Source organism: Opisthocomus hoazin, chromosome 2 (assembly GCF_030867145.1).
Source record: "Opisthocomus hoazin isolate bOpiHoa1 chromosome 2, bOpiHoa1.hap1, whole genome shotgun sequence".
NCBI classification, from domain to species: domain Eukaryota; kingdom Metazoa; phylum Chordata; class Aves; order Opisthocomiformes; family Opisthocomidae; genus Opisthocomus; species Opisthocomus hoazin.
Window position 1 is genome coordinate 132,419,202 of NC_134415.1, and position 25,284 is coordinate 132,444,485.

General features: G+C 71.1%; 3 protein-coding genes across 3 annotated transcripts; 1 reads left to right on the top strand and 2 right to left on the bottom strand.

Moving 5' to 3' along the window:
* Positions 1-603: 603 nt before the first annotated feature.
* DNAJC5G (DnaJ heat shock protein family (Hsp40) member C5 gamma) lies at positions 604-2,844 on the bottom strand. Its single transcript, XM_075411465.1, has 4 exons — positions 2,675-2,844; positions 2,135-2,348; positions 1,865-2,018; positions 604-1,302 (listed from the first exon to the last, which is right to left on the bottom strand). The coding sequence occupies exons 1-4, from the start codon at positions 2,785-2,787 to the stop codon at positions 1,220-1,222; spliced, it is 564 nt and encodes a 187-aa protein (XP_075267580.1). The 5' UTR covers positions 2,788-2,844; the 3' UTR covers positions 604-1,219.
* Positions 2,845-3,007: 163 nt separating this feature from the next.
* LOC142360655 (uridine-cytidine kinase-like 1) lies at positions 3,008-18,013 on the bottom strand. Its single transcript, XM_075415149.1, has 14 exons — positions 17,776-18,013; positions 17,328-17,434; positions 16,492-16,662; positions 15,911-15,982; positions 15,419-15,608; positions 15,250-15,311; positions 14,749-14,765; positions 13,858-13,956; positions 4,700-4,793; positions 4,525-4,587; positions 4,221-4,343; positions 4,019-4,126; positions 3,790-3,946; positions 3,008-3,652 (listed from the first exon to the last, which is right to left on the bottom strand). Exons 1-14 carry the CDS (start codon positions 18,011-18,013, stop codon positions 3,579-3,581), a joined length of 1,575 nt encoding a protein of 524 aa, XP_075271264.1. The 3' UTR covers positions 3,008-3,578.
* Positions 18,014-20,723: 2,710 nt separating this feature from the next.
* Positions 20,724-25,274, top strand: SLC30A3 (solute carrier family 30 member 3). Its single transcript, XM_075415150.1, has 8 exons — positions 20,724-20,854; positions 22,227-22,390; positions 22,456-22,602; positions 22,675-22,828; positions 23,436-23,640; positions 23,802-23,907; positions 24,240-24,374; positions 24,477-25,274. The coding sequence occupies exons 1-8, from the start codon at positions 20,772-20,774 to the stop codon at positions 24,620-24,622; spliced, it is 1,140 nt and encodes a 379-aa protein (XP_075271265.1). The 5' UTR covers positions 20,724-20,771; the 3' UTR covers positions 24,623-25,274.
* The last annotated feature ends 10 nt before the right edge of the window (positions 25,275-25,284 follow it).

Here is a 25,284-nt window from a genome sequence, read left to right on the forward strand (position 1 = left end):
CTGGGGGGGGGAGCAGCAAGGTCAGGCACAGTCCAGGGGTCCCAGACCCGGAGGGGGGGGGGGCACTGAGGCTGGGCACAGTCTGGGGGTCCCCCAGCCCCGGGGGGGGGAGGGGAAGAGATGCCAGGCGCAGGCCAGGGACCCCAGCCCCGGGGTGGGGGGGGGGGCAGCAGGGCCGCGTGCAGGCAGGGGACCCCCAGCCCCGCAGACCCTGCCCAGTGCCAGCCCCCGTGCAGCGGCGTGGAAGGGGGCCCGGGGGGGGGACAGGGCCAGCACACCCCGTCCCGCCGCTTGGGCTATATTTAGGGGGTGAGACAGAGCCCGTGAGCTGCGGGCGGAGGCTGCTGTGGGGGGAGCGGGCGGGAAGGGCCCGGGGGGGCTCGCTGCGTCCCCTCGCCCCAGCAGCGGGGGCTGGGAGAGCCCAGCACCGCCGGGGACACGGAGCTGTCCCAGGCCGGTGACAGGAGGCAGCGGGACGCATCCCCCTCCTGGGACAGGTCCTGCCCGCTCCACAGCCCGCTCAGCCCCCCAGCACCCCCCGCCACAGCCCCCCGCCCAGGCAGCCCCCGACGCCACAGAGACCCCGCAGAGACGCACTCCCCTCCCGCCATCCTTTAATGGTGTCCACGAAACCCACCCGACGCGGGGTCGGCGGGGAGCCGCCAGCAGCGGCGAGCGCGGGGCGCAGCCAGCGCCCGGGGCCGCGGCGGGGCAGCGGGACGGGGTACGGGAGGCGGCACCCCAAGCCCCGGAGCAGCGCTTGGCACCCAGCGCCTCTCAGCGGGGTCCCCGCGAGGGCAGGCAGCGGGCTCAGCCCGGCCCCAGAGGTTACAGTGCTAACGGTCTTGGACCCGGTCGGCCACCTCTGGTCAGCCGCGGGGCCTGGCCCGGAGGCGTCCCCGCTCGCGGCTGCTTGGGCCGGCAGCCAGAGCCCGGGGCCAGCAGGAACGCCGCAGCAGGCGAGGTACCGGGGTCGGGGCGCAGCATGGCGGGCTCCAGGCCACCCCCCAACAGTGCTGGGAGACAGGGGCATCGCCCCGGAGCTGGAGCAGGGGCAGAAGAGCCCCTGCGTCGATGCTGGCCAAGTTAACCTGAGATTCTGACCACCCTGCGGCTGCAGAGCCACGCCGGGGGGCACGGCCGGGGTCCCGGAAAGTGACAGTCCCAGAGGAGGATCCCTGCCCGGAGTCCTGGGGGAGCCGGCGGGACCGAGCCCGCCTCAGGCGTCCGTCCTGGTGCCGGCAGCCGGCAGCGGCTCCGCGCTGGCAGGCGGCGGCTGCGCCACAACCGGTACCTGCGGGTCTGGAAAAGAAGAGCTGCGGGTCAGCGGCTCAGCCCCGTCCCGCGGTGCTGGCGAGCAGGCACAACGCAGAGCGCTCACGCAGGCTCCCAAGGCTCCCGGTCCTCCAGGCAGCACAGCCACGCGGCGCTGCCCCTCACCCCACGGACACCCGCTGAAGTGACCCGGCCGCAGTCCCCGTAAACACCAGTACGGCCAGTGCCCCGGGAACGCAGCCAGCCTGGAGCACGGCTGCTCTCCACGCGCTCCATGCCCCAGAGGCCACGGGCCCTTGCAGGGGCTTCAGGGGGCCCTTGCCCGGGGGCACCCGAGGAAGGAGCAGGCACCCTCACGGCCGGTGCGGTGGCTCTCTCCACCGCCATCACCAGCCCCAGACCAGACAGGAACCACCAAGGGCTGGCTGTTCAGCAAGAGCCGCAGCTAAACCTGACCCGAGCCCCAGGCCAGAGCCCCATATCCCCCACACGAGACGAGTCGGGGGAGCTCCCCGGGGGCCCCCCACCAGACAAAGCCGGGTGGTCTCAGCCGCTGGGGCTCGAGGCGGACGCAGACAGCCCGACTCACCACTGTCCTCTGCACACATCTGCGCCTCCAGGTCCTTGGGGTCGACATACTTGTAGGACTCATCCTCTTTTGGCGGGCAGCACGTCCCGCAGCAGAAGAAGCAGCAACAGCAGCAGCAGCAGCAGGTCAGAGCACCGCAGCAGAGAGCCAGGGCCTGCAGCGGAGAGACGGCAGCCCCCATGAGACCGCCCGAGTCCTGCCAGCAGCCGGGCCCCCGTCGCGGCAGCCCCAGCAATGCCCGGTGCGGAGGCCGGGCTGGGCAGGGCTCACCTGGAACCACCACTTGGACATGAGGAAGTAGTGCTTAACGGCATCGTCGCCGAACTGCTCGGCCACGTAGAGCCCCAGCGAGCCGTACTGGTCGTAGAGGCGGCGCTTGGCCTCGTCGCTCAGCGTGGCGTGCGCGCTGTTGATCTCCTTGAAGCGCTCGGCCGCCGCCGGGTCGTCGGGGTTCTTGTCCGGGTGGTACCGGAGCGCCAGCTTCCTGCAGGGCACGGCGGTTGGGACAGGATGGGACGGACCCCTGGCCTCAGCCCCAACCCCGGGACGGACCCCCGGCCTCAGCCCCAACCCCGGGGCGGAACCCCGGCCTCAGACCCGAGCCAAACCCCGGCCTTGACCCGGCCCCCTGGCCCCGGGCCGGCCCCCCGCCCCCAGCCCCGGGGCCGCCTCCCCGCCCGCCCCGTCTCAGCCCCGGCCTGGTCCCCCTGCCGGCGCTCGCCCCGTCCCGCCTCGGCCCAGGCCAGGCCCAGGCCCAGGCCCAGGCCCCAGCACCCCCCCGCCCTCCCGCCGCCCCGGGCCCCGCCGTACCGGTAGGCCTTCTTGATCTCCTCGGGGGAGCTGCCCTTCTGCAGGCCCAGGACGCGGTAGAGGCTCTCCCCAACCCGCGACAGCTTCCGCTGCGGCCGCCCGGGCTCCGCCATGGCCCCGCGCCCGGGGGCCGGCACCTACGGCCCGGCCCTGCCCGCGCCCGCCGCTTCCGCCCGCGCGCGGCACCGCTCTGCGCAGGCGCCGGTCCCGCGCCCGGGCCCCGCCCCGCCTCCCGGCCCCGCCCCGCGACACCGCGCCCGGGCCCCGCCCTCCCCGGCCCCCGCCCCCCCCGGCCTCCCCCCCGGCCCGGTCCCGGCGGGAGGCGGCACCGCGGCCGGTCGCGCTGCTCCTTTATTGGGGTACAAAACGAAGGCGGGCGGGGGGCAGCGCCCGGGGCCGGGGGCGCGGCGGAGCCCCCTCAGCCAGCACCGGGGGGGGGGGCACGGGCCGGGACCCCGCCGCCCCTCCCGAGAAGAACCTGAGCATGGGGGGAGCCCGGGCTGGCCCCGGGGCGGGGGGACACCGCGACACCCCCCGGTCCCGGTCCCGGTGCCGCCGGCCAGCCCCGGTCCGGCCGCACGGAGTGGGGGGGGCCCGGCGGTGCCTCCAGGAGCCCCCCGGTCCCGAGGAGAGCCCGGGGGCAGCCCCTCGAAATAAATACCAATAAATACCGATCGCGGCGGGGGGGCTGCCCGGCGCCCCGCCAGCACCCGGGGGGGGGGCGAGCCCTGGACCCCCCTCCCGGGGCAGGGCGAGCGGCCCCCCGGGCTCAGGGACCCACGGCTGCGGCAGCCAGGCAGGGGTCCGGCGGCGAGGAACGGCCGCTGCGGGCAGCGAGGGGCTCGGCCGGGGGCTGGCGGGGCCGAGCTGCGGGGGGGGGTCGCGGGCCGGCAGCCCCCCGCGCTCAGCAGTCCACGCGGTCGCCCTCGCTCCAGGCAGAGGGGCCGTCGGTGCCGAAGTATCTGTCCCCAAAGTTGCCTGCGGGACGAGGGGACGGCGTGAGGCGAGGGCAGCGCCGGCCCCCCCGCGGTCCCCCCGGTCCCCCCAGCGTGGCTGCGGGGGCGAGGGGCCGGGGGCCAGCCCCCGAGACGCCGCAGCCCCCCGCCCGCCCTCACCGATGCCCGGGATGATGTGGAACTCCTCGCTGACCCTCTTGTCCACGGCCGTGGTGATGATGCGGACGCGGGGGAAGGCGTAGGCCACGGAGTGCACCCCCATCTCCGCCATCAGCAGCGACAGCAGGAAGATCCTGTCCTCCGGCACGTCGTGGTCCTGCCGCAGCGAGCCGTCAGCGCCCGGCCGGCACCGGGACGGCCGCGCGCCCCCCGCCCCCCGGCCCCTCACCAGCAGAACGCGCACCGCCATCATGGCCGCCGCTCCGGTGGACACGGTGCTGTCCATGAGGATGACGTAGTCCTCGCTGATCTCCTTGGGAAGGCGCAGGTAGTGCAGCTGCGGAGGGAAGGGGGGGGTCACCCACCCCGCGGCGCCGGGGGGGCCGTGCCGCGCCGGGGGGTCCGTGCCACGCGCCGCGGGCGCCGCTCACCTCGGGCTCGCCGGTGTCGTGGTTGGTCTGGATGAGGATCTTGCCCAGGCGGATGTCCTTGCACACGGCCGTGAGCGCCTGCTCCATCGTCTCCCCGGCCCGCAGGATGGACACGCCTGTGATCTGCGGAGGGACGGACGCGTTCGCCCCGTCAGCTCCCGCGCCACGGAGCGGGGAACAAGCCCCGCCGGCAGCGTGCCGGCACCGGGACGGACCCCGGAGCCACCAGGTCTCCCCAGTCCGTGGGGACTCGAGGCGGGACGGCCGTGCGCTGGTGGGGAGCAGGGCCCGGGCATCGTCTCACCCTCTGCCTGTGGAACCGCTTGCCTTCGTACGTCGTCCCCTGGGGCGTCTCCACAGTGACCGACTGCAGAAAGAGCAGGGCAGGGGAGCGAGGACGAAGCCGGGTGGCCGCGTGGCCGGGGGGCTCAGGGACGGGGACACACGGCCGTGGCCGCAGCCAGGCAGGAGCTGCTCACCTTCAGCGGCAGGAAGGAGAGGGCATGTTCAATCAACAGCCTCATCAGGCGCTTGGAATAGAAGATGAACTCGTCCCTGGTGGTGTCCTTGTTCCTGTTGAGGGAGGACGCCCGCGTGAGATGAGCAGAGGCCCTGCTGCACCCCGCAGACGGCACACGGGGCTCCGGAGGAAGGCCGGAGCAGCCAGCAGTCTGTGGGAACCTGGACGCTCCCGGGGAGCGGAGTCACTCGCCACTGGTGTTTCAGGGCTCGCCGAAGACCGAGGGTGTTCTCCAGAAAGGACCACGTGGCCCAGAAATGCGTTCAGCTCCCCTGGCAGGGGGACATAAAGCCCGCAGCAAATCACGCAAGTCGGTAACGCAGAGGATGCCGTGCGGTGCCGCGCAGTCTCCGGGACACAGGGGACAGCTCAGAGCTGGCTCCGCACGGGTCTGTCGGGACACAGGGGACAGCTCAGAGCTGGCTCCGCACGGGTCTGTCGGGACACAGGGGACAGCTCAGAGCTGGCTCTGCACCAGGTCTGTGGGGACACAGGGGACAGCTCAGAGCTGGCTCCGCACCAGGTCTGTGGGGACACAGGGGACAGCTCAGAGCTGGCTCAGAATCACAGAATCACAGAATCACAGAATAGTAGGGGTTGGAAGGGACCTCTGTGGGTCATCTAGTCCAACCCCCCCGCCGAAGCAGGGTCACCTACAGTAGGCTGCACAGGATCTTGTCCAGGCGGGTCTTGAATATCTCCAGAGAAGGAGACTCCACAGCCTCCCTGGGCAGCCTGTTCCAGTGCTCCGTCACCCTCAGAGGGAAGAAGTTCTTCCTCATGTTCAGACGGAACTTCCTGTGCCTCAGTTTGTGCCCATTACCCCTTGTCCTGTCACTGGGCACCACTGAAAAGAGCTTGGCCCCATCCTCCTGACACCCACCCTGCAGATATTTGTAGGCATTTATAAGGTCCCCTCGCAGCCTTCTCTTCTTCAGGCTGAACAAGCCCAGTTCCCTCAACCTCTCCTCGTAGTGGAGATGCTCCAGTCCCCTCACCATCCTTGTAGCCCTCCGCTGGACTCTCTCCAGTAGCTCTTCATCCTTCTTGAACTGGGGAGCCCAGAACTGGACACAGTACTCCAGATGAGGCCTCACCAGGGTAGTGTAGAGGGGAAGGAGAACCTCCCTTGTCCTGCTGTCCACACTCTTCTTGATGCACCCCAGGATCCCATTGGCTTTCTTGGCAGCCAGGGCACGCTGCTGGCTCATAGTTAACCTGTCGTCCACCAGGACACCCAGGTCCCTCTCCGCAGAGCTGCTCTCCAGCAGGTCCACCCCAAGCCTGTACTGGTGCATGAGGTTGTTCCTCCCCAGGTGCAGGACCCTGCACTTGCCCTTGTTGAACCTCATCAGGTTCCTCTCTGCCCAGCTCTCCAGCCTATCCAGGTCACGCTGAATGGCAGCACAGCCTTCCGGTGTATCTACCACACCTCCCAGTTTGGTGTCGTCAGCAAACTTGCTGAGGGTACATTCTAACTCTTCATCCAGGTCGTTGATGAAGAAGTTAAACAAGACTGGGCCCAGTACTGACCCCTGAGGGACACCACTTGTCACCAGCCTCCAACTAGACTCAGCGCCGCTGATGACAACCCTCTGAGTTCTGCCATTCAGCCAGTTCTCTATCCACTTCACCGACCACTCATCCAGCCCACACTTCCTCAGCTTCCCCAGGAGGATATCATGGGAGACTGTGTCGAAAGCCTTGCTGAAGTCAAGGTAGACAACATCCACAGCTCTCCCTTCATCTACCCAGCCAGTCATGTCATCATAGAAAGCTATCAGATTGGTCAGGCATGATTTCCCCTTGGTGAATCCATGCTGACTACTCCTGATAACCTGCTCCGCACGGGTCTGTGGGGACACAGGGGACAGCTCAGAGCTGGCTCCGCACGGGTCTGTCGGGACACAGGGGACGGCTCAGAGCTGGCTCCGCACGGGTCTGTCGGGACACAGGGGACAGCTCAGAGCTGGCTCCGCACGGGTCTGTCGGGACACAGGGGACAGCTCAGAGCTGGCTCTGCACCAGGTCTGTGGGGACACAGGGGACAGCTCAGAGCTGGCTCCACACGGGTCTGTCGGGACACAGGGGATGGCTCAGAGCTGGCTCCGCACGGGTCTGTCGGGACACAGGGGACAGCTCAGAGCTGGCTCCGCACGGGTCTGTCGGGACACAGGGGACAGCTCAGAGCTGGCTCTGCACCAGGTCTGTCAGGACACAGGGGACAGCTCAGAGCTGGCTCCGCACGGGTCTGTGGGGACACAGGGGACAGCTCAGAGCTGGCTCCGCACGGTGCGCTAGCTGGAGTGGTCAACACAGCCAACGGCACAGGCGAGCCCGGCATCAGCAGCTCGGTGGGGCTGGGCACCCTGGCCCTGCACAGCGTTGCCTGCTCCGAGCACGGCCTCTGATCGCTGCCGAGTCTCTGCCGGGGATTTGTGCGGCTGGAGATTCAGGACACGACTGCTGACTGCGTGGAAAGAGCGGGGGCCGAAGCGGGGGCGGGCGCAGCAGAGCCCGGCAGCTCCGTCGGTGCTCGGGGCACCAGAAATTCAGGAGCAAGCGGCAAGCGCCTCGCACGGGCCTGGCCCGGGGAGCACGAGGTGAAGGCGAGCGCAGCCAGCACGGAGCACAGCACGGCGCGACGGCCGGCTCCCGGCGCTCCTCAGCGCGCAAGAGGCCAGACCACACCACGGCCGGGAGCAGCCGGGTCACCGGCCACCGGGAAGCTTCTGAGGTGTTCTCAGCTCCTCGCTGTCCATGGACCAAGTTAAACCACTGCCCGGAACCAGGCAGGTTTTGAAATACCTGGCAGTTATCTCACTGCAACACTGAAGTGCTGAGGACAGCGAGAAATAAAATAAAATAAACAGACAGAAAACAGACCGAAACCACAACGGGACTGTAATTCACAGGAACCCTTCTCCCCACGGAGTCGCGCCAACTGCACGCGCACGCGAGCTGCCCCGGGGCAGAGGGGGAGAGGCTGGCGTTTCTCACTGGGAGCGCTGGGACCGCCAGCACACGGACGTGCCGTGGTCTGACCGGTTCATGGCACAGGAGCGGCCGCCGCACGGAACCTGGCGCTTCCCAGGACGCGCAGCGCGCAGTGACGCGAGCACGCCGGCACTTCGCTTCCCAGCAGGCGGGACGGGCCCAGCCCGCGCCGCGCGGAGCAGCTCCTCCACCAGCACCGTCAGCGTCCCGTGCCGGATGGCAAAGTACGGACGGCAAGAGGTCGCTCCGCGGGAACAGCAGAAGGTTCGGAGACTTGCTCGTCATCTAAAACCTGACCATAAAGAATCCACCGATGTCCCGCTAGGACCCTCACAGCCCACGGCTGCTCTGGCTGAAGCACACGTGGCAGCTTGTAAGGGAACTGCCACTTCCCGGGAGAACCGTCGGGAACGGGCTCCTTGCTCCCTGGCTGAGAGAGAACCCAGAGGCAGACGGACACCAAAGCACTGCCGTCACCAAGAGGCGGCTGAAGTCTGTTCCCCTTCTGTGACCCGTGTCTAAAGCCTGCTTAGATGCCCGGTATTTTCTGGAGAACGTAAGGAACAAAGGAACCCTGCAGACATTTGCCAGTTACCAGATGGAAGAGGCGGGACTGGCAACACTCCAGGAAAGGCAGAAGGATACCGAGTATTTTTACTCTGTATTTTGGGACATCATCTGCCACTTCTCACATCTCACCACGCTGACAGACAGCCCAGCCAGCAGCGCTCACGCGAGGGATGAACAGCCGCTCCCATCCCGAGACGCTTCCGCAGCCGGGGCTGGGCAGCGACCAGAACACCCGGCCGACGCGGCCTGGGGACAGCGGGGCACCCAGCAGGGCTCGGGAAATTCATTCTGCCCGGAGAAACGGGCACCCTGCCTACGGCTCTTCGGCGTGGGCTGTCGGCACGCACGCTCCCCCGCGGCTGGGCTTCACCCCCATGGGTGGGCTTCACCCCCACGCTCCTCCATGGGTGGGCTTCACCCCCATGCTCCCCCATGGGTGGGCTTCACCCCCACGCTCCTTCATGGGTGGGCTACACCCCCACAGATGGGCTTCACACCCACACTCCCCAGAGGTGGGCTTCACCCCCACGCTCCACACGGGTGGGCTTCACACCCACGCTCCTCTATGGGTGGGCTTCACCCCCACATTCCCCACAGGTGGGCTTCACTCCCACGGGTGGGCTTCACCCACAGATGGGCTTCACCCCCATGCTCCCCACGGGTGGGCTTCACCCCCACGCTCCTCCACGGGTGGGCTTCAACCCCATATTCCCCACAGGTGGGCTTCACTCCCACGGGTGGGCTTCACCCACAGATGGGCTTCACCCCCATGCTCCCCACGGGTGGGCTTCACCCCCACGCTCCTCCACGGGTGGGCTTCAACCCCATATTCCCCACAGGTGGGCTTCACTCCCACGGGTGGGCTTCACCCACAGATGGGCTTCACCCCCATGCTCCCCATGGGTGGGCTTCACCCCCACACTCCCCACAGATGGGCTTCACCCCCACATTCCCCACAGGTGGGCTTCACCCCCATGCTCCTCCATGGGTGGGCTTCACCCCCACGCTCCCCATGGCAGCTCTGAAAGCCCCCGACACCGCTGGCCGAGCCCCCGGCGTGCCCGGCAGCAGCCCTGCCTCCGCGGGCAGCCTCTCGCAGCCAGCCGGCCCTGGCAAGCCCCACAGCGGCCGCGCAGCGTCCGTCGGCCGCCCCGACCCGGGGGCACGGGCCCGTCGGTGCTGCCGCAGGGGCAGGTTCCTCCGCAGCCTCCGAACGGCGTTCCGGGGATGGAGGAGCATCCTCAGCCCCTGCGCCGCGGAGCGCTGAGCAGCCGTCCCTGCCCACAGCCAGGAAACCTCTCCTCGCGCAGGGGACAAGCAGCAGCCGGCGCCGCGAGGGGCAAGGGTGCTGCAAGGGAGGGCAGCCCCGACATCGCCCGGCAGCAGCGCAGAACCTCTCCGTGGGGTCAGAGCGCGGCATCGCTCCGGGCGGGCCTCTGTGCTGAGAGCGCTCCGGCCTCTTCAGGGGGCACAGGGGTGGTCACAGAGGGGACGCTGCCGTCCCGGTCACCCCGCCACGTCCCAGCGGGGACGCTGCCATCCCACTCACCCTGCCACGTCCCAGCGGGGACGCTGCCGTCCCGCTCACCCTGCCACTTCCCAGCGGGGACGCTGCCGTCCCGCTCACCCTGCCACGTCCCAGCGGGGAGCTGCCATCCCGGTCACCCTGCCATGTCCCAGAGGGGACGCTGCCATCCCGCTCACCCCGCCACGTCCCAGCGGGGCCGCTGCCGTCCCGCTCACCCTGCCACGTCCCAGCGGGGACACTGCCGTCCTGGTCACCCTGCTACATCCCAGAGGGGACACTGCCATCCTGGTCACCCTGCCACGTCCCAGAGGGGATGCTGCCACCCACTCACCCCGCCACGTCCCAGAGGGGACGCTGCCGTCCCAGTCACCCTGCCATGTCCCAGCGGGGACGCTGCCGTCCCGGTCACCTTGCCACGTCCCAGCGGGGACGCTGCCACCCACTCACCCCGCCATGTCACCCCATGGGCTCCGCTCTCCCTGCCCAGGCGAAGCCCGACGGCACACGCTGCCTCGGCAGAGAGGACGCTGAACCAGGGACAGCAGGCGCAGCCCCGCAAGCCGGGACCCCGCAGCTGGGCACAGCAGCGCTGCAGCCAGCGGCACCCGAGGACCTCCATCTCCCCTGGCACTCCAAGCAGAAAAGCACCAGTGGCCTGACAGGGACCAGCAAGCACCCGGCTGGGAGCCTGAACGCCGTGTCAGCTCACGAACAGGAGCGTCTGCAGCTGAAAGGCAGCCATCGCATCCAGGCCCCAGGGAACTTCACCATGGGCAGGTTTCACATCTGAACCGGCTCCTCCGGCGCTGGCAGCTCCCCAGCACGCCCGGAGCGCCTCGCTCTGCCCCTCGCTGAAGCACTGACAGCCACACGCCTCTCAAGGCCAGCTCCAGCGCGGGACGACGTGTCCAGCCAGAGCACAAAGTCCGACAGCTCGGGCCAGAGCAAACTTGCTGAGAGAGGCAGGTAACCCATGCCATGCCACCAGGGATGTCCCCGAGCCCTGCCACAAGCACACGGGTACCGAGGCGCAGGCGGAGGGACAGGAACGCTGTTCTCCCGTGGCAGAGAGAGCCCGAGGTGCTCCGGTGGCAGCGGGAGGAGCGCACGGCTCTACAGGCACCGCAGACCCCGTCCCACTGCACTGACCCTGAAACCAGCTGTGACCACAGCCAGACGCCCACCTCTGCGCCGCACAAGGCCCCGCTCTCCTCGTCGTGGCAGCTCTGCGATGAAGTCACGCCGACGCCGCACAAAGCGGACCCGCTCCACCGACGCGCACCGGGACACAGCCCGGCTGCAGGGTGTCTGTAACTCCGGGGCGCTCGAGGAAACGGCCCCCAACGCCAACAGAAGACCCCGCGCCCATTTTCCTCCCGCAGTAAGCGATCGGGGACCAGAAGTTTTGTGGAGGCTCTCAGGGCTGCTGGGGGCAGCAAGGACTGTCCTGGTGCTGCGGGGTCCTGACCCATCGACTCTGGCAATCTGGACCCAGTACCAAAGCATCTTGTAAGTTGGAAGACATGACCCATACCCTTACTCCACCATCCACCCTCAGCCTGATCACCAACCAAATCATTCAGCTACTCCAGTGCAGGACTATTTTCCAGTTTCCACCTCTCCACAGTGACAGAAAATCACTCTGGAAACCACTTCTCCCCGACATGCCAAGCCTGAATTTGCACGACTACGCTCAGTGAGAGGCGCGTCTGCTGCCCCGACACAACCTCCCAGGAGGGCCCTCGGAGACAGAAGGCTGGAGCACGGGAGAGCCGCCAGCGTGGAACAACAGGGAAACGACGCTGGCCGGCGGCAGCCTGGCAAGCGGAGATCAACAGGCTGTCTCCAGGAAAGCTGCGCTGGGAAAGGCAGGATGGAAAAAGGGGGTTTTCCCCTCAAACCCGGTTCCCGGCTCTCTGGCGCATCCGCAGACGCCGGGTTTGGCGTGCCGAGGTCGCTCCGACAGGCAGGCCGGGAGCTCCAGCGCTCCGCGAGGGCTGCCACCGCAGACCGGGGCCGACGGCACGGCGGCAGCCACCGCGAAGACAAGCGACCAGGTTTGCCAAGACACGGTGACTCCAGGCACGGCGGGGCAGGAAGCTTGGCAAAAGGCACGCACTCGATCCCCCGCCAGCCTGGACGTCTCCAGGGGGCCCAGGGGAACGCCAGCAGGCAGGGAGGAGCGGGGGGAAGCCCGGAGGGTGACACATGAGGACCACCAACCGTCCCACACCGCGCTGCAGTCACGCAGAAGCGAGTGCTGCCAAGTATCACCTACGAGCACCAGAAATACAAGCCGCCCTGCTGTTGCTGAATACGGGAACTTTTTACCAGCAGAGCTCCTCAGCTCAGAGACCTCAGCGACAGCACTGCCTCAGCTCCCCCGGCGTTCCTGGGCTGCGCAGGATTTGCGGGGGTGGCTGACAGGCCAAGCCAACGCCCCTCATAAATGTGCCATTTTTCATTTACCATCTGGAGGAGGCAAAGTCCGCCCTGCCACAGCCCTGCCGCTCGCACCGGCCGGCTCCGGGAGCGCCGCGCCGGTAACGAGAGCAGCAGCGCTGCCGGGCTCCAGCCACAGCCGCACGGGTCTGGTCCCCTCCTGCCCGGGGCAGCTGAGCCAGCTCCTGAGTCTAAGCAGATTAGGGTTATCAGACGCTTGCCAGAGGCACAACAGGCCGTTCCCGGCAAGGCAAAAGGACGCAGGCTTCAAGGAGGACGGGAACAGCAGCTACAGACGAGAGGACTCAGCGCCTGCCCGCGGTGCCGTCCCTTCCGGGCAAGGGCTGGTCAAGCCCGGCCCTGGCCCTGCGTGCGGACCAGCCCAGGCTCGCGTTCCCCGGGAGCAGCTCATGCCAGCGCCGTGCTGCCGGCTCTCCCGAGGGAGCCGGAGGAGCCGCAGGCAAAAGTCCGCGCCAGAGCCTGCGGACGGGAGGGCCAGAGCCGAGGCAGGCAGCCGCATGAAGACTTGCGTTCATCTCTCCCCGCACGACCCCGGGCAAGGGAAAACTGCTCCTTCGCAAGCACACCACGTCCAGCCGCCGCGGGTGCCGTGCCCCAGATCTCCCTCCACCTTCGTCTGCCACCGAGCGCGCAGACGGCAGATGAGCAAAGAAATCGGCCTGGGCCATGAGGAAGCCACTGCCAGAGCCCCGGCGCAAGAAGACGCTGCAGGGACGCGGCCGGACCTGCTCCCAGGGTCCCTCAGCCGGAGCTGCCCTCAGCACCGCTGCAGCCCACAGCCTGGGGCGAGGCCGGTGGGCGCTGGCGCAGGCCTCTGCCCGGCGCCCGCGCGGTGCCGCATCACCTGGCGAGGAACCACCACCGCTTCTACGGCCATGGAGCCCGCGCTTCGGCGGGGAGGAGCCTGGAGGAGGAACACCTTGCTTCCCACACGGAGGTGCGCAGCCCAGGCGTGGGCGTGAGGTCCAGGCGCTCTCTCAACCGAGACGCGGGCACCGGCAGCCAGCCCGGTGCGAGCGGGCGCAGGGGAAGAGCCCTCCCGAGGTCAGCACCCCCCTCCTGTCTGACAACCCAGCGACGGAAGCGCGTGCAGAGGCTGCACATCTTAGCGGTCCCACGGGATTCAGCTCTTGACCCTGCACTAACGCTGTCGTCACCCAGGAGAAAAGGGGAATGAAAAGATCGAGTGAGCAGCAAAGCCATGGACGCAGCAGCCCGATCCCTTCTGCGAGCTGGCTCTGGACCCAAGTGCCTCAGGAGAGGGGCAGCAAGGGCAGCTCACCCCATGCCACCAGCTACTACGCCTGTGCTCCAGCTAGGAAGGAGCCAGCCGGTCTCCTCTGATCGTAAGAAAAGCCTGCCCGTGGCTCAAAAGCCACCCCAGGGCAGATGCACCAAGGTCTTGTCGCCACGAAGGCGTCTGCAGGCTGGAGCCAGCTCCGTTCAGCAGTTCTGCTCCAGGAAGACACCTCTGTCCGACACCCTAAGGGCAGCGGAGGGAGAACCCACACCAGGTTCTGTCCTCCGTCTCACAGCCCTCCCGCGGAGGCAGGACCTACCTGATGATGGTGTGCATGCCTCGCACCTGCGGCGTGTTCTCCAGGACGCTCAGCGTCTTCGGCAGGGGCTGCCCTTGGTGCGCGGAGGCCAGAGCCGCCCTGCAGCAGGGACGCAGTGATCAGAGCACACGGCACACACGGCACAGAGCCACCGCGCTGGACCCCTTGGAGCGGGACCGGCCCCCCACCGAAGGCAGGCTGCTCCCGCAGAGCTGCCGCGCGGGCTGGGCACCGGAACGCGCCTGGCCTTCTGCCCCGATCCCCACGCAAGCCCCACGTCCAGTACCAGGCGCGAGACCCCGAAGCAGCAGCACCCCGTAAGACCGGGGCGAACCTCCCCCGACCACCAACCCAGCTGCCAGCAGCCTCCGCAGCACCCGGGGAGCGGCAGCAGCAGCTCTGCAGGGGTCAGACCTCGCCACGCACCCCGCGCCGGGGCTGCCCAGCTGCTGGCGGTCAGAGCAGGGCAGCGCTCCAGCCACGACCCGGACAGCGGGCAGCGCTGGGGGACGGGGCTCGGGGCCGACCACACGCAGCCCCAGAGCACAGGGAGGGCTGGCCAGGACGCTTCTCCCCTAGAAGGGAGCAGCCTGGGGCAACCCAGCATCCGGGGCAGGAGCCACGCTGCCGGACGGGAGAGGAGCGGCGCAGGGAGCCGCTCCCGCAGACCGAGCACAGCCGCCATGGGACCGGTCACGGCCACGAGACCACCCCCACGAAGCTGCACGCAGGGCAGCCGCCCCGCACCCGAGGAAGAGCCGCCACGCTCGGGCATCTCAGCGAGGCTTCGGCCAGCAGGGACGGGGCGGAGGCAGGACTCGGAGGAGAGCGGGTGCTGCAGCCCCCCGGCCCCGCGCCGGCCCCTCCGCGGCTGGCAGGGTCCCCACGTACCTGACCGTGATCTCGCGCTGGGCGGCAGAGCGGTCATCCGGCGCAGCAAGAGGGGAAAGAAAGGACATGCAGTCAGCGCAGCGGCCAGGCGCAGCCCCACACGGCCCCGGTCCGGCCCCCGCTCCCACCCTGGGGCTGGAGCCACGGGAAATCACCGCTGGGCACAGCCCGGAGGCAAGGGCCGGCTGCTGGGGCGCAGCCAGCGGCCAGCGCGGTGGGGACAGCCGAGACCACGCAGAGCGGACCGGGACCGAGGGGCACAGCGGGCGAGCGAGGCCGGGCCAGGCCGGGGTGGGCACCGTGCCCAGCCCCATCCCCACGCCCCCAGCTCCGCGTCGCAGCGCAGTCTGCCCCAGAGCCGCGCCGAGACCTGTCGTAAAGAGAGAGGCGGCACCGCGAGCCTCGGGGTGCTCCAGCAGCAGCCGCATCCCCGCTCTGCGTGCGGAGGCCTCCTCCTCCTCCCTGCCCGCGCCAGCAGCCATGGGTCAGCCCGCTCCTCACCTTCTCCAGCTGGCTGTGCACGTGCTGCACGATGAGGTCCAGGGCCACGAAGTTCTCCCCACCTGAGAGCAGAACGAGGAGCCGGGTCAGGCGCACGCCGGCCCACCCCCATCCCGGGCACCCGCTCGCGACGCTCGCGTCAGGGCTGGCGAGCACTGCGCCGTCTCACCCCGGGGCACCACGATGTCGGCGACCTGCACGGTGGGCTCGATGTACTGCTCGAAGGCTGGCTTCACAAACTTGTTGTATTGCTTGATGACGCCCACGATGTCGCGCCCGCGCTCCATGATGTCGCGCTGCAGCCGCCGCACCAGCCGGATGTCAGAGTCCGTGTCCACGAACACTTTCATGTCCAGGAGCTGGAAAACTGGGAGGGGTGAGCACCCCCTCTGCACCCCCCGCCGGCCCTGCTTCGCTGCCCGCCCCCAGAGCCCGGCCAGCTCTGACCGCCCGCAGCCACGGCGTTCAGCGAAGCCTCCGACGCCGAGGTGCTCTGCCAGCACGCGGAGCGCGACGTCTCCGTCTGCAGCCACCACCCTGCCCCAGCAGCACCGAGGGCTGGGCCAGGGCAGCGCCCACCCCCGTCCCACCCCATCCCACCCCACCCCTCCTCCCGCGCCACGCGCCGAGACGAGCCACCGGCCGCATCAGGCAGCGATACCTTCAGCAACTCCTTGTTTGCAAACGCCAGTATCCCCTCGAAGACGATGACGTTGGCCCCGTACACCGTTTTCTGCGGGCGGGTAAGAGCCGTGCTCGCCCTGCCCCGCTCCCGCACGCTGCGGCAACGCCTGCGTGGCACAGGCGGCACCTCGGCAGCCCCCGACCCGCGCTGGCTCTCGCCGTGGGTGGGACTCCCCATGACCACCCTACATCACCCAACCCTTAAGGGCCTTTCCTCTCGCCCCGGCACTCGATACCCCAACCCTGCCTTGACCCAGAGCCTTGCTCCAGCACCCCAAACCTCTGCCCCCCAGCCCCCCCGCACTCCTTCACGCCTCCCCCCGAATTCTGCACTGGCCCCTGTTTCCACACCCATCTCTGCGTCTCCGTGCTCCCTCCCTGCCCCACACCCCCAACCACCCCTCCCGTACCTGATGGCTCCCAGCCCCTCCCTCCCTTTGCTCTCCCAGGCCCCACAGCCCCCACATCCCCCGCTCTGTCCCCGCAGGCGTCCCCCCCTTCCCGGGGGCTCTCCCCGCAGCACCCGGCCTGCCCTCCCGGCTCCCCTGCGGCACCCACCCACTCGCGGCGGCGGCTGTGCGTGGTGAAGTCGTAGACCGGCACCTTCACGCTCTTGCCCTTCTTCAGCTTGCGGAGGACGCTGATGAGGAGCTCGAAGTCAAAGGCATCGGGGTGGTCAAAGTTGTAGTCGCTGCGGGCTGCCAGCGCCTGCTGCCCCTCGTCCAGCACCTGCAGGCACCGTCACTGCTCAGCGCCACACCGGTGTCCCCGGCCCCACGAGCACCGTCACCGCTCAGCACCACGCCAGCGTCCCCATGGGCACCGTCCCCGCTCAGCGCTGTGTCAGCATCCCCGTCCCCATGGGCACCGTCCCTGCTCAGCGCTGTGCCAGCATCCCTGTCCCCATGGGCACCGTCCCCGCTCAGCGCTGTGCCAGCATCCCCAGCCCCATGGGCACCGTCCCCGCTCAGCACTGCACCAGTGTCCCCATCTCCATGGGCACCGTCCCCGCTCAGCGCTGTGTCAGCATCCCCAGCCCCATGGGCACCGTCCCCGCTCAGCGCTGCACCGGCCCCAGCCCCATGGGCACTGTCACCGCTCAGCGCTGTGCCAGCATCCCCAGCCCCATGGGCACTGTCACCGCTCAGCGCTGTGCCAGCATCCCCAGCCCCATGGGCACCATCCCCGCTCAGCGCTGTGTCAGCGTCCCCAGCCCCATGGGCACCGTCCCCGCTCAGCGCTGTGTCAGCATCCCCGTCCCCATGGGCACCGTCCCCGCTCAGCGCTGTGTCAGCATCCCCAGCCCCATGGGCACCGTCCCCGCTCAGCGCTGCACCGGCCCCAGCCCCATGGGCACTGTCCCCGCTCGGCGCTGCACCGGCCCCAGCCCTCACCTTGTAGAAGGAGTCCATGGAGAGCAGCACGACCCAGGGCACGTCCAGCGCCTCGATGATCCGCGTCGCCACCGTCGTCTTCCCCGAGGCACTGCCGCCGCACAGGCCTGGGCCAGCGTGTGGGGGTCCGCGGTGGCCACGGCCCAGCCCCAGCTCCATCACTGCCCCGGCTCCAGCTCCGTCCCAGTCCCAGTTCCAGCCCTGGCCCTGGTCCCATCGCTTCCCCAGTCCCATCGCTTCCCTGGTCCCATCGCTCCCCCATCTCCAGCCCGGCCCCGGTCCCAGCTCCAGCCCAGCCCCGGTGCCGTCTCTCCCCCGGTGCCATCGCTCCCCCGGCCCCGCCGCTCCACCCCGCCAGCCCGGCCCCGGCCTCGCCGCTCCCCCCCGCCAGCCCGGCCCCGGCCCCGCCGCTCCCCCCCGCCAGCCCGGCCCCGGCCCCGCCGCTCACCGATCACGAAGGCCTCGTCGACGGGCGCGCCGGTCTCGCTGTACCAGGGCGGCCGCCCGGCCGTGTAGATGGTCCGCTTGCTGGTGCGCAGCAGCGGCGGCTCGGCCCGGGCCTGGCTGGCGGCGCGGCGCCGGGGGGCGGGCGCCAGGGGCAGCCGGCTCAGCAGCGGGCCCAGGGCGCCGGGGCCGGGCCCGGGGCCCGCCGCTCCCCACCGCTCCTCCGCGCCCGCCGCCGCCATCTCCCGCGCCGCCACGCGCCGGGCCGGGCGCGCGGGCTGCCGGGACGGGACGCGGCCGCACGCGGCTCCCGGCGGCCCCCGCGGCCCCGCCCCGCGCCGCTGCCCCGGACCCGTGGGACCCCCGGTTACCGGCACCGCCCCGGCGCTGTGCCCCGCTGGTTACCGGGACCGCCCCGCACCGCTGCCCCGGACCCGCGGGACCCCCGGTTACCGGGACCGCCCCGGCGCTGTGCCCCGCCGGTTACCGGGACCGGCCCCGCCCTGCGCCCGCGGACCCCCGGTTACCGGGACCGCCCCGGCGCTGTGCCCCGCCGGTTACCGGGACCGCCCCCGCCCGGCGCCCGCGGACCCCCGGTTACCGGGACCACCCCGGCCCTGTGCCCCGCCGATTATCAGAACCGCTCCGGCCCCACGCCCGCGGACCCCACAGGTCGCCCGGTTACCGGGACCGCCCCGCCCCTGCCCTCCCCGGCCCCGCGCCCTGCTCACAGACACGGGCCGGTGGCAGCCGGGCCCCGCCTGGTCCCCCCCCCGTCCAGCCCCCTGCTCCAGCCGGGCCCCCCGGAGCTGCTGCCCAGGGCCACCACCAGAGCCTGCAGGGACGGAGACCCCCGTGCCTGTGCCACCCTCGCCCTGAGCAGTGGGGCCGGGGTCCCAGGGACCCCCCCAGGCCCCGTCTGTGCCCGTGGCCCTGGTCCCGGCACGGGCACCCCAGTCCTCGCCGGGCTCCCTCCCCTGCCTTCCTCCCCGCGGGTGCTCGCCGCGATGGGTTCCACCCCAGAGCCCTCCCTGCTCCGGCCAAGCAGCCCCAGCTCCTCTTCCCCCTGATCCAGCATCCTGCTCCAGGCAGGGACACCCAGAGCCGGTTGCCAAGGACCATGTCCAGACAGCTTCTGAATAGCTCCAAAGATGGAGACTCCATCACCTCCCTGGCCAACCTGTCCCAGTGCTCGGTCACCCTCACGCTGAAAAGTGTTTCCTGATGTTCAGAGGGAACTTCCTGTGGTCCAGTTTGTGACTCTGGTCCTGGCACGAGAGGCATCACTGGAAGAGCCTGGCTCCCTCCCCTGCCTTCCCTCCCCGCAGGGGTTTGCAGATGTGGATTCAATCCCCCGGAGCCGTCCCTGCTCCGGCTGAGCAGCCCCAGCCTCTCCCCGCAGCAGAGATGCACCAGCCCTGCAGCATCCCGGGGGCCCTCGCTGGGCTCTCCCAATGCTTTGCCCAGCGCAGCCCAGGACGCCGTTCGCCTCCTTTGCAGCAAGGGCACCTTGCTGGTTCAGGGCCACCTCGGTGCCCAGCAGGACCCCGGGGCCTTTCCTGTGGAGCTGCTCTCCAGCTGGGCGGCCCCCGCACCTCCCGGGGCTGCGGGGCTGCTCCTCCCCCAGGGCAGGACTTCGCCCTTCGCCTCGCTGCGCTTCACCAGGAAGTTCCGTCTGAAGATGAGGAAGAACTTCTTCCCTCTGAGGGTGACGGAGCACTGGAACAGGCTGCCCAGGGAGGTTGTGGAGTCTCCTTCTCTGGAGATATTCAAGACCCGCCTGGACAAGGTCCTGTGCAGCCTGCTGTAGGTGACCCTGCTTGGGCAGGGGGGTTGGACTAGATGACCCACAGAGGTCCCTTCCAACCCCTAACATTCTGTGATTCTGTGATTCCTGCCAGCCCATTTCTCCAGCCCGTCCAGATCCCTCTGCACTGCGGAGCAGCACGACCCGCTGGCGTACAGCTCGGTGTCACCCGCAGACTTGCTGAGGGTGCGCTCTGCCCGGTCCTCCAGATCGCTAACGAAGACATTAAAGGAGACTGGACCCAGTATTGACCCCCGGCGTACACTGGTCGTTACTGGCCTCCAACCAGACTGTGCCACTGATCACCGCTCTCTGGGCCTGGCCACGCAGCCAGTTTTCCGTGCACCTCCCTGCCTGCTCCGACAGCCCGCACTTCCACAGCTTCACCAGGAGGACCTTCGGCCACGCCAGCGTGGTTTTCATGTCAAAAGCCTTGCTGGAGCCTGGGCAGACGATGCCCACCGCCTGCCCCTCGCCCACCGCCCGTCACCCCGCCGCAGGAGGTCACTGGGCTGGTCAGGCACGACCTCCCCGCGAGGAGCCCTGCCGACTTCTGACGACTTTCTGCTCCCTCACGTGCTCAGAAACGGCCCCCGGGACCAGCTGTCCCATCCCCCCCCAGGGTCAGAGGCGAGGCGGGCCCCCACCACCTCAACTGTCCCCCCCTCGCCCAAACAGCCCCCCAGGAGAGCAGCCCCCCCTTACACACACAGTTCCCACACAACCAAGCAGCCCCCCGGGACCCAAACAGCCTCACCATACCCGAGCAGCCCCCCCATACCCGAGCAGCCCCCCCATACCTGAGCAGCCCCCCCATACCCGAGCAGCCCCCCCACACCCGAGCAGCCGCCCCCGTTAACCAGAGCACCCGGCACAGCCCGGGCTCCCGGCTGCGGGGCAGCGCCCCGAGCCCCACGCAGTCTCGGCTCGGTCACCCCCGCCCCCCGCGCTCGGCCGGGGTCTCGGCGGGGCCGCGCTCCCGGGGGCCGCGCCCGCTCCCCCCGCCCGGCCTCGCCGCTGTCCCGGCAGAGGGGCGGGGAAGGGGGCGTGGCTGGACCCCCGGCTCCACCCCCTTCCCGGCCCGCGGGTCCGTGTGGGCGGTGCTGCGGCAGCGGGCGGGGCCCCGGAGGGGGCGTGGCCTCGTCAGGGGGCGGGGCCAGCGGCCGGTGCCCGCGGAGCTGCTCGCCCCCGGCATGGAGCCCCCGGCCGGCAGCGAGAGCGCGCGCCTGGTCAGCCCGCGGGGCGGCCCCGCCGACGGCAGCCTGCGGCTGAAGAGGTACCGCCGGCACCGGCACCCGCGGCCCGGGGCCCCTCCGACCGGCACCGGCACCCTCCGACCGACACCCCATGCCCCGGCACCCCATAACCCCGGCGCCCCTCCGCCCGGCACCCCATAGCCCCGGCACCCCTCCGCCCGGCACCCCATAGCCCCGGCACCCCATAGCCCCGGCACCCCGCGGCCCGGCACCCTCCGACCGGCACCCCACAGCCCCGGCACCCCATCGCCCCGGCACCCCATCGCCCTGGCATCCCTCCGCCCGCACCTCATGGCACCGGCACCCCTCCGTCCGGCACCCCGGCACCCCACAGCCCCGGCATCCCTTCGCCCGGCACCCCGCAGCCCCGGCACCCCATTGACACCCGCACCGGCACCCCTCCGCCCGGCGTCCCTCCGCCCCGGCACCTCCATCACCGGCACCCCCATCGCCCCGGCACCCCCAGCACCCCCTCCGCCCCGGCAGCTCCCTCCGCCCCGGCACCCCTGGCACCGCCACCCCCTCACGCCGGCGCTGCCCCCTCGGCCACCCCCGCACCGCCGCCACCATCGTCCCCTGCGTCTGCAGCCCCCGGTCCCCCGCACCCGCGCTGCCGGCGCCTGCTCCCCCATCGCCCCCGCCGTCTCCATCACCCCGCGTCCCCCCCGGTTCCCACAGCCCCCACCCCCGGGACCCGCAAGCCCTCGGCAGCTCCAGCACTGCCCAGTTCCCGCGTCCCCCCGAGCCCCCCCGGCCCCTGACACCAGCACTCATGCCCCCCCGGGCCCGCATCCCGCCCGCGCGCCAGCCCCGCTCCCCCCTCGGGTGTCCGTCACCTCCCCGCACCGGCACCGCCCGGTCGCCGGCTCCCCGCACCCGCACACTGCCCAACGCCTCTCCCGCACCCTGCCCCACGCATCGGCGCCCTGAGCCGCGGCCCCCGCGCCCTGCTTCCCACCGCTGCCGTCTCCGCACCGGCGCCCCGTCCAGCGGCCCGGCCCCAGACGCGACACCCCGAGCCCACTGGCACCGGCTCCGCTCCCGCACTGCCCCCGGCCCCGCCACCCCCCGCGGCCGCCCGGGCTCCGCTCGGCCCCCGCAGCTGGGATGGGGCGATGCAGCTCCGACTCCCCCGCTCCCTGCCGGTGCCCCCCCCCCGAGGCCCGGCCGCGGAGCCCGGTGCGACAGCGGCTTCGTTACTGGCGGCGGGTCCGGGGGCGGCGGGGACCCCGGGACCGGCCCGGGCACCCCCCACCGGCATCACACGGTGCCGGTACCGGCGCTCTGCAGCCGCCCCGGCCAGCGGGACCCCCGGGCAGCTACCGGGAGCTCCGGGGGTGCCGGGCAGGGACACCGGGAGCCGGTGCAGCTGGCGGTGACCCCCGCCCCCAGTCTGTTTGCAGGCTCCCAGGACCCCCCGGCCCCCCCGGCCCCGGCTCCCCGCTGCCACTGCAGCCCCCTCACCCCCAGCCCTGCACCCGGGAGGCTCCGGGCCCGCCGGCAGCTGAGCGTCGCCTGCGCCGTCTGCTGCGTCTTCATGGTTGGGGAGGTGATAGGTACGGTGGGGCGGGGGCCGGGGGGCTGCCCCGGGCACGCGGTGCCAGCTGCCCTGCGCCCGCAGGCGGGTACCTGGCGCGCAGCCTGGCCATCATGACGGACGCGGCCCACCTCCTGACCGACGTGGGCAGCATGTCCGTCAGCCTCTTCTCCCTCTGGGTCTCCACCCGCCCACCCACCAAGACCATGAGCTTCGGCTGGCACCGCTCGGGTGAGCCGGGGGGGGCACGGCCCCACGGGACCCCTGCAGCCGGAGCGGGCGCTGACGGCTCTCGTGCCGCAGAGACGCTGGGCGCACTGGCCTCCGTCCTCTCCATCTGGGTGGTGACCGGGGCCCTCGTCTACCTGGCGGCCGCCCGCATCGTCAGCAACGACTATGAGATTGAGGCGCGAGCCATGCTGGCCACGTCCGCCAGCGCCGTCGGCGTCAACCTGGTGTACGTCCCACCTGGGGCTGCGCACCCTGGCCCCGCATCCCCACGCACGCCCCCAGCCTGTGCCCCTGCCCCACGTGTGCCCCTGGGGCCCCAAGACCCCCAGCCCAGGCCCCCAGGTCACCTTCTGTCCCAGCACACCCCCCCCCCATGCCCCCAGCCTGTGCCCCTGCCCCACGTGTGCCCCTGGGGCCCCAAGACCCCCAGCCCAGGCCCCCAGGTCACCTTCCGTCCCGGCATCCCCAGCCCTTGTGTCCCCAAGCGCTGCCTCCCTCTGTTCCCCGTCCCCCCCCGCTCCTGGCTTCCAGCCCGCGTACATAAATCCCCTGGCTCCGCGTCGCCTGCCCCCCCGAGCAGCACCCCCCAGCCCTGCCTGGACCCTGCCCCGGCCCCACGCGTGCCCCGGCCCCACGTGCGGCTGCCCCATCCCTGCTGCGCCTCCAGCCCTGCCCCACAGCGGGACTCTGCCCCACACCGCTCACCCTCCTGGGCCCGGGTGTGCCTGCCCGTGCCCCCCGTGCCTGCGGTGCCCGCGTGCGGGTTCAGGCGGGGCCGTTGAGGCCCCAGCACCCTGCCCGGCGCGGCGCTGAGCCAGCCCCGCTCTCCCCAGCATGGCCTACATCCTGCACCAGTCTCCCACCGGCCACGGCCACGGCGCGGGGGGCTACGAGCGGCTGGAGAGCACCGGGGGCTGCCTGCCCCGCCGAGCCCCCCTGCCCGGCAGCACCAGCGTCCGCGCAGCCTTCGTCCACGTGGTGGGGGACCTGCTGCAGAGTGTCGGGGTCCTCGTGGCTGCCACCATCATCTACTTCAAGGTGCCCAGGCTGGGGTCCCCCCGCCGCCCAGGGGAACAACCCCCTCGGCCCCCGTGGAGGGTGCGAGGGGCACGGGAGCCCTGGCACCCCCCGGCCTCAGTGCCCAGCTCGGCTCTGCCACCCCCGGCCCCGCAGCCTCACGCAGCCCCTGCTCTCCGCAGCCCCAGTGCAAGATCGCAGACCCCATCAGCACCCTCTTCTTCTCGGTCTTCGTCCTGGGCTCCACCTTCACCATCCTCAAGGACGTCTTCAGAGTCCTCATGGAAGGTCTGCAGCGGGCCCACGGGTGCAGGGGGCTGGTGGGGTGCAGGAGCTCCTGGGGGCTGCAGCTGCCACAGCCCCTTCCCCACACGGCAGCTCACCCCCTCGCAACCTCCGCTCCCCACCCGGGCACCACCCAGCCCACCCCTCTGTCCTGCCCTTGCCCCCCTGAGCCCCCCCAGCCCATCCATCCCTGGCCCCGTGCTGAGAGGTGCCCAACCCTGGCCCCAGCCTGGGGAAGACCCCACCTCCGGCTGCTCCCACCCCACGCCCTGACCCGGTGGGGCTGGGGTCCGGGGTCCGGGGCCGGCCCTGCCGTGACCCGGCGCTGCTGGCAGGGGCACCGCGCGGCATCGAGTTCGATGCGGTGAAGGAGGTGCTGCTGGGCGTCAGCGGGGTGAAGGGTGCCCACGACCTGCACCTCTGGGCCCTGACGCCGAGCCACCCGGCCGCGTCGGTGCACGTGGCTGTCGGTGAGTGCCCCGGCCGGCTCGCGCAGCCCCCACGGCACGACCGGGGGTCCCGCCGGGCACCCGCACACCGGGGGCTGAGCCGCGCTGCCCCACCGCCCGCAGACCCCAGCGCGGACCCCGGGACGGTGCTGCGGGAAGCCACGGGCCTGCTGCGGGGCCGGTTCGGCATCGCCTCGTGCACGGTGCAGGTGGAGCGGTACCAGGAGGAGATGGCGGCCTGCCAGCACTGCCAGGACCCCGGCGCCTGAGACCCCCGCCCGCGGCGGGGCTTGCCCCGGCCCCCCACCCTGCGGGGGGTGCACGGCCGGGGCAGGGGCAGCGCTCGGGCTCCCGTCCCTGCGCTGCGCCAGCCCCGCTGCTGCGGAGCCCCGGGGTGGGACGGTGGCAGGGCCCGGGGGGGACACGCAGCCTGGCCCCCGCAGCACGGGGGCTGCCCCGGGAGGGGACAGGGGCTGCCACAGCCCCAGGCACGCTGGGACCAGTCCCGAAGGAGGAGGGGGGCCCTGCCGCACCCCGCGTCCCCCCACGCAGCCCTGCTGTCCCCCGCAGCAGAGGGGACAGGAGGGGGCCCGAGGAGGGGGGGATGGCCCCGGCCGGGGACCCCAGAGCCAGGGGCTGCCCCACGGCCCCGGGCCTGCTGCAGGGGGGCTGGGGGGAGCTGCCGCGGCTGCGCCCACCGGGGTGCGGGGGGACGGGCAGCCCGAGCGCGGAGCTCAGCCCCCAGCACCGGCGTCCCTGGCCCCGCTCCCTGCCCCGGCCACATCCTGCCCTGCCTCGGCCCCCCCCCCTTCCCACGTTGTGACTCTGTGTCTGTTGCACCCGTGGTGTCCGTCCGTCCGTCTCTTTGTGCGAGGAGCCCAGCGCGCAGCAGAGCCCGCAGCCGCCAATAAACTTGTTGGAGAGCAGCAGC

What these genes read in the sequence shown, in the direction of transcription:
- DNAJC5G (XM_075411465.1), bottom strand. Translation starts at nt 2,787, where the DNA reads ATGGCGGAGCCCGGGCGGCCGCAGCGGAAGCTGTCGCGGGTTGGGGAG. An exon ending in TGTCCAAGTGGTGGTTCCAG is followed by an intron (nt 2,019 to 2,134) that starts GTGAGCCCTGCC and finishes TCTCCGCTGCAG; the next exon opens with GCCCTGGCTCTCTGCTGCGG. An exon ending in GATGTGTGCAGAGGACAGTG is followed by an intron (nt 1,303 to 1,864) that starts GTGAGTCGGGCT and finishes CTTCTTTTCCAG; the next exon opens with ACCCGCAGGTACCGGTTGTG.
- LOC142360655 (XM_075415149.1), bottom strand. Translation starts at nt 18,013, where the DNA reads ATGGCGGCGGCGGGCGCGGAGGAGCGGTGGGGAGCGGCGGGCCCCGGG. An exon ending in CGACATCGTGGTGCCCCGGG is followed by an intron (nt 15,312 to 15,418) that starts GTGAGACGGCGC and finishes TTCTGCTCTCAG; the next exon opens with GTGGGGAGAACTTCGTGGCC. An exon ending in AGCGGTTCCACAGGCAGAGG is followed by an intron (nt 4,344 to 4,524) that starts GTGAGACGATGC and finishes GTCCCTCCGCAG; the next exon opens with ATCACAGGCGTGTCCATCCT.
- SLC30A3 (XM_075415150.1), top strand. Translation starts at nt 20,772, where the DNA reads ATGGAGCCCCCGGCCGGCAGCGAGAGCGCGCGCCTGGTCAGCCCGCGG. An exon ending in CTTCAGAGTCCTCATGGAAG is followed by an intron (nt 23,908 to 24,239) that starts GTCTGCAGCGGG and finishes CGCTGCTGGCAG; the next exon opens with GGGCACCGCGCGGCATCGAG. An exon ending in GTCGGTGCACGTGGCTGTCG is followed by an intron (nt 24,375 to 24,476) that starts GTGAGTGCCCCG and finishes CACCGCCCGCAG; the next exon opens with ACCCCAGCGCGGACCCCGGG.